This window comes from Falco punctatus, assembly GCF_963210335.1.
Source record: "Falco punctatus genome assembly, chromosome: 2".
In the NCBI taxonomy this organism is placed as follows: Eukaryota; Metazoa; Chordata; class Aves; order Falconiformes; family Falconidae; genus Falco; species Falco punctatus.
In genome coordinates this window covers 12,952,623-12,959,353 of record NC_137581.1, presented here as the reverse complement: position 1 = coordinate 12,959,353, position 6,731 = coordinate 12,952,623, and the positions used below count along the sequence as shown (strand labels likewise).

At 47.7% G+C, this 6,731-nt stretch overlaps 1 protein-coding gene across 4 annotated transcripts in view; it reads left to right on the top strand.

Moving 5' to 3' along the window:
- Window positions 1-1,964: 1,964 nt before the first annotated feature.
- MTMR2 (myotubularin related protein 2) overlaps window positions 1,965-6,731 on the top strand; it is a 70,499-nt gene continuing 65,732 nt past the window's right edge. For 2 of the 4 annotated variants that reach the window (XM_080376983.1, XM_080376980.1), the window contains exon 1: window positions 6,584-6,723. Coding sequence is in view for 1 of the 4 variants with exons in the window: in XM_080376979.1 (XP_080233105.1) it covers window positions 6,194-6,723 (530 nt within the window). In the remaining 3 variants the exon portion in view is untranslated. Of the gene's footprint in view, window positions 6,724-6,731 lie in introns of all 4 variants that reach the window. The other 2 variants (XM_080376979.1, XM_080376981.1) reach the window with 2 other exon arrangements.

Genomic DNA, 6,731 nt, shown 5'->3' with positions numbered 1-6,731 from the left:
GCAGGCAGACCAAGCTGGTGCAGTGCCATCACACCACCTTTTGAGAGCCATCACGGGGGCAAGCAAGCTCCATCTTGAAGATCATTTGCCCCGTGGTAAACCTGAAAAGGCAATGTGAATGTTATGAAAGCAGCAGACTGCAGCGATCTCCCCACCCCAGATGGTAAGCTAACAATTAAATAGTGTGATTAATCAAGGCTCCCGCACTTAAATTTGCTCCTTGTGCCTCTTGTTGGGCATTACTGACAACCCTGTGATCCTCTATCTCCAAATTACAGTACCCCTGAAAATGGCAGTAAGCTTCCTCCCTCATTGAATCCAGGGGCTTAATGTGTCTTCGGTAGCTTCCTGAATGTTTTCCACAGCTCACTCTATACATTACTTACATAGAGCAGATAATCAAACACCTCTCAAATACTTCATTTTTATTGCACTCACTGTTAAGCCTACAACTCCCCAGCCCTTTCATCACTAGAGCTGAACACTCTGTTGCCTCTAAAAGAGACAACTGTATCAGCCTTCCACATGGAAATTTGAGTCATGGAGTAAATAAAAGGGAAAACAAAAGGAACAAATTCCTACTATATTTAAATTCTAGACGTGTCCTTCTCATTTTTAATACCATCTCCAGATCTTACCATCATCATTTTATTGTTTTATTAAAACACTACCACAAATGCACATCTTCCTTAATAGAAAAAGAAGCAGAAATGAGATAAAATCAAGTATTTTTAACCACTTCCCTAATTGTAGCTATTAAATACACAGCTGTAGATTAAGATCTCACTTTGAGAAGTCTGTGTGCACATACACAGTATAAAGACACTACTCTTTCAGACAATGTAGGTATAAAATTACCTGTACTTAAAATGACTGTTTGCTTGAAAATTGATGTATAAATCAGGACTGTAAATTAAAGATTTGAGATCCAAGAGGCACAGAGACTCTCACCCTGCATATGATCACCTCTCCCCATCTTAATGAGAGTGTTTAGTGCAAGTGCTGAGACTTCAGAAAATTGTTCTCCTAATGGCCAAAAATATCAAAACCAATTCTTGCCCCAATGTCCTTCCTTCCTGCCTGATCACCCGACAAGTTCTGGAAACACATTTATTTCCAGCAGTGGTGGTTTAACAAGTGCCAGAACCTTCAAATTTAACTCCTGTAAGTAATCTTACTTCACGTTTGCCAGATTGGAGACCATTACACAGATGGCAAGGAGCTGCTGAAGTGTTGCAGTCCAAACCTGTAGACAGTCAGACAGCTGCTCTGATGTATTTAGCCCTTCAGGAAGAAAGATACCATACTACTTTATTTGAAGTGACACTAAAAATTGATCTTCTAAAACTACAATGTGTTTTGCGGCACATAATGGAAGTCCTGCCCCGCCTGAGGAATGCAGCACGCAGCCGGTGAGGCAGCCGCGCACTGTCCGGAACACGGTGCCTGCACCTTCAGACCTCCCAGTCTGTCTGCTGCAGCACTAAAGTATTTGTCAGCCTTGGACTGCACTGGTATCGCTGCTTAGCTATAAGCAAATGCATGCTACAGTACACTGCAATAAATCAGTATCTGCAGAGGCCATTAAAAATTAAAAGCATAAGGCAATTAAAAACCGGGTGAAATGCCTGACTCCAGGCAGTGGTCTGTACACACTGAGCACACATCGGGATGGATCCCGACGCAGCCTGTGTGCTAATGTCTCACTGCTCTGTGAGCAGCCATGAGCTGGTGGTGGGAGTGAGGACAGGAAAGTGCTACACAGGTAGAGCAGCTAGCAGAATAAACTGCCCATCAGAAGCGCTCTGTAAACAGCTAGAAAGCTATAGCATGCAGGATTAGGTCCAGGCCGAGTCCAGAGCTCCACATCTTCGACACTTTGCACCAAAATGTGCACGACTGCACAAGAAAAAACCCAATCAATCAAGTGACAAAAAAAAAAAAAAAAAAAAAAGCGTCAGAGGCCCATTGATCACTGCCTTCTGCTTCTATCAGACACGTGGGCGGTGCAAGGCAAGAGCAGTGTCAGGGTGCCATTACAGCCAATAAAGAACCACATCAGGGGTGAGCTAAGGTGACCCCTCTGATCAGGTTAACCTCAAGTACAGTAATCTTGGAGACCCAGTGACAATTTAAGCGTAGCTGTATGTCCCTCTCTAGGCTTTGACTAGTTTCCAGCTTCAACAGCACAGTCATCATGCATCAGCAGGACCGAATCTGTGCATGTGCCCCATGACCATCTTGTAACAGATGTTCTTGCAACCACAAGGAGCTCTAGCTCCAAATCACAGCCGCAGCACGTTGTTCTTCATCAACCTCTCTGCATGTGCCAAAGCTCTCGCTGTTTCTGACCTCATACTTTATCAGCTGATGGAGCTTGACAAAAGGAACACATGCCACCTCCAGTGTGATTTGATGATCATACATCACAGTGGGATCTCACCAGTGACAATCCACTCTTCTCAAGGCGCTGAGAATCTTTTATTGGCTGCCCACTGCCCTTAGGCTGTACATCAAGCAGACAAGAAAACGTAATAAATCTGAGAACCATTTTAGTGAATCAAAGGGAGAGACGAGGGTGTCTCTGGTTGTGTGGTTTTCAGAACAATTATGGGACTGAGTCATGCTGCAAATTTGTTGGACTCACTGATGTGGACTACTAGAGGAGAAGGCACAGTTTGTGAAGCTGCTGTTTCCATGAATTACTTAACGCACTGGCTAACAGGGCACAGGAATATATACTGTCCCCCACAGTACAGTGGGGAAAGTATGGGAAATCCATAGAGCTCCAGCAAGGACAGCTGGTTTTAGAATGGACAGGATTTTAGTGTTGGGGCTGGAGTGAAGGGGGCAAGGTGACCATTTTCAGAAGGGATTAGGGCTCTCACTCCCTTGTTATTTATAGGCCTTTCAAATAACTGTGTTGGGTTGTGTGATGGGGAAGAGGGGGAGGGAGGGAGGTGAACGTCTGATGAGCTGTGTTGTGTAAGGGCAGGTTATGACAAAGACTGCGGCAGGGAAGCACGCTTTCTTAGAGAGAATCATTTCAGCACATGGTCCTGCGTCATGGGCCACCCTTTGACCACTGCAGAAGCATGATTCATCCTCTGCACTGGCACACAATGCTCCAGGTACGTTTAGTCAAAGGACCACAACAAAGATCCCCACAAGACCCCTACGAGCAGGTTGTGCCAGGATGTCTGGGATGTGTGACTGCCCCTGGATTTGGGAAGCACTGTGCTCACAGTGTGAGACATGACAGGCCCGTGTTTGGCTGTGCAGCAGTAAAGCCAGGGAGTTCCAGGGATGAGAACATCTGGATTTGTAACAACTGGCACACTCATCTATCATATACCAGATGTATGGACTACACATACACACAGATCTAGAAAGCCCCTTACTCAACAGACTTGTAGTTTAAATACAATGGACACAAATACTCTCTCCCTTTCACGCTGAAGGACTGAGGCAAGAGTTTTACTTCCCCACACTTAATTATGGTACATAAAATGATGTTCTTTGTGCTGTACTCACGTCTTTGACAGCCTCTGAACACCTAAGAAAGCCAGGCTATGTATTTTACACTTATGTGCTATAAACAAAAGTTACAACCGTGTATGATTTCAGAAAGTATTGGAGGATGTCTGCTTGTCCCTTACTTGGAAACAATCTGTCACACCTTTGACTCAAGAAAGTTAGTTATCATTCTCTCTTTTGGGATATTATTGACCCCAGTTGTGTCAGCCACATGGGCTTAAGGATGAACACAGATAACTTTACTAGTTAGCCATGATGTTAATTTTCTTTTACTGTTTCCTGTGTTCAGATCACAAAACTGCACGTTCCCTCATAAAAAAACCAAATTATGATACTTGTAAGATAATGGTAAGGGATGTGGCAAGCAAAAGTATGTTAACAGACTGAACTATGCTTAATTTGCATCAGTTATAAAACAGCCTTGTGAATTGTCCTTAATTGGTTTTGGTTATGTCAGGGCCTTTATTTAATTCTCCATCACTTGTAAAAGCCCTGAGGTAACTCACTTCACAGAGAGAAAATTCTGACTGACTGAAAATGTGGTATTGTTGAGCAGAAAGACTCACTGAGCAGGCTGCTAGTTTCTTCCAGCAGCAGGAGAGATCCAGGAGGTGATTAGCTTTGTTCTCATTTACAAAGCACCAGTGGGAATTTCTAAAGGGTTTCACAGGCCCTGGGGATAAGGCCAAGAACAAAACAGAGCAGTGAAAAGCAAATAGAGCACTTCATCAATACACTACTTAGAGATGCCACATCAATAGCAAATTAGGAAGAAAGGAAGGCACTCTAATACTTTCACATAGCAAAGGAGGTTTATATATTGTTTCTATTCCTACTTGACTTTTTTTTTAAAAACCTGCACCTCTATCAAACAGCTTAGCAGAGAGGAACAGAGGTAATACCAACTCACCACAAGGCTATTTGGTGAGATCTGAAAGGGAGACATGCACTGCTCTGTGCTAGTTCTACAGTGCTGACCTCTCCCAAGGGTTACTACTGTCAGGAACTCCATCCTCAGAAAGGCTGGGAAAAGAGCGCACCACTGGGAAAAGGCTATCAGGAACTGCGGGACAGCTTACCAAAGATGCAAAACTGCTGCTGCTACAGCACCCCCTGTCCGCTTGTCTCTGAAGAGGGGATGGAAAGCTGAAAAGAGGGGGAAGAGTGTCTCATTAGTATCTAATTTTCTATTAATAAATAGTACTTCTGAAAGGTTTATTACCCCTAATTAGAGGGGAAAAAAATAATCAACATTTAAAAAATTTTTACAGCTGGAACAAAACCAGCACAGGTCTGTCGATCTCTTCATTGTAATAATGTGGAAGCATTTTGTTTGGATTTTAATACTGCAACAAAACACCAGCGATTAGCTTATTTTTAAAGCCAAAAATATCACTCCTAACCGGAAAATGAAGTTTTCATTTTAGAAAAGCCCTCACAAACTTCATTTTCTAGGCTGCACTCCTCCCTCTCCCAACTAGACAAACTCCTTTGCTGATTTATAAACTTTTTTTTCCCAGAAGATTAAGCAAAAAGTACAGAAAAAAGTACCCTGCTTTGACAAAGTTTTGTTCTGACATTTAAACCAGCTTCCAAACCATCCCACGTCAACCTTGCTCAACAGCAGTCAATAGACTAAAGGAAAGAATGACAGAGGGAATTTCACAGCCACATCATGCAGTCTCACGCGGGGCAGCTGCAAACCCACTTCAGCACCCTGCTCATGTTTACAGGCTTCTGCACGATTTAAACTGCTCTGGAGTTACACTCTGATGACAGGAACAAAATGCGAAACAACAGAAAGAAACACATCAACTAATTTACTCCTTGGAGCACAAAGAGGGATGATGTTTCAGTAACCATTTTACAGCCACAGGGCATTCAGATGTTTAGAAGGCACAGGGTTTATGCTGCTTTGAGGTAGTGTTTCAAACAGGGAGGTCCATTTGGACTGATGCTCCTGACATCGGGAGTTCTCTTTAACCAACAAGCAAGCCTTACTGGAAACCCACATGCCTACTAATAAGTCCCCAGCGGTTTAGTTTATGTGTCTCATGGGGTTTCTGCCAAAACAGCTGCGCGTTTGGAAGACACCTTCGCACTGGGTATGGGAGGCTTAAGATGCAATTCCCCAGTCTTTGTAAGCAATGCCAAGCGCTTTGCTCTTGCTCACTGAATTGCTCCAAGGAACCAAACGTATCATGGCCCTTCCTGCAGAGCATCCGATACCGAGCGGTGGCTGCAGAGCTTCCAGGGCACGAAGCATCACGCGCGCGCACCGGCTGCGGTCAGTCGCTGCGGGCAGAGGACGGTGCGGGCACCCTGCAGCCTCACGCCATCTTGACCTGCCACGCTCCACAGCTCCTGCCCCATCCAGCTGAGGGATCGGCTGAAAGGGGATTCTTGAGCAGACACGGTCAATTAAAGATTTCAGGAGCACATCTGGTTTTTATTACGGGTGCACAGCCCAGCATAAAAGAGGGTCTCAGCAGGGCCTCTAGCTGCCCAGCCCAACTCAAATAAGATCAAGGGGGATCCTTGAGAGAGACCGTTTCCTTGCTCCAAGGAACGATCGCGGTGCCCCGGAGAGGGAACCTGCCGCTTTCCTGTGGTTTTTGAGGCCAGAAAGGGAGATCCTGGCCGATTCCCCACCCGCATGGGCAAATACCGCCACTCGCTGGCTGGCGGCCCCCGTCCGTCTCGTCTCGCCCCCTTTGCCGGAGGGACGCGCGGCGCCGGACCCGGCCGGGCTCACGCTGAGGGAAGGGAGCGGGGCGCGCCGAGGGGAGGCAGAACGCAGCCCCCGCCCCCTCCCTCCGGCGGCTCGGCCCCGAGCCCCGCGGCCTGGGGAAGGGGCTGGGCCGCACGGTGCCCCTGCCCCTCTCCCCGCCTGCCAGGCTTGCGGGCCGAGGGCAAGGCAGCCCGGGGAGGCCCCGCCGCCGCCGCTCCCTTCCCCGCGGCCGGCGGGCTCGGCCCCCTGCCGCCGCCCCGCCTCAGCCCGCCCTCCCCGCGCGGCACGCCGGGCCAACATGGCCGCTTCCCGCCCCGCCGGGCGCCCGCCGCTCGGCTGACAGCTGCCCGCCCCGGGGCCGCCCCGCCGCCCGGCATGGAGGAGAGCTCCAGCTGCGAGAGCCTCGGCGCCGGGCGGGCGGCGGCGCGGCCGCCCAGCGGCGACTCCCTCTCCAGGTAACGGC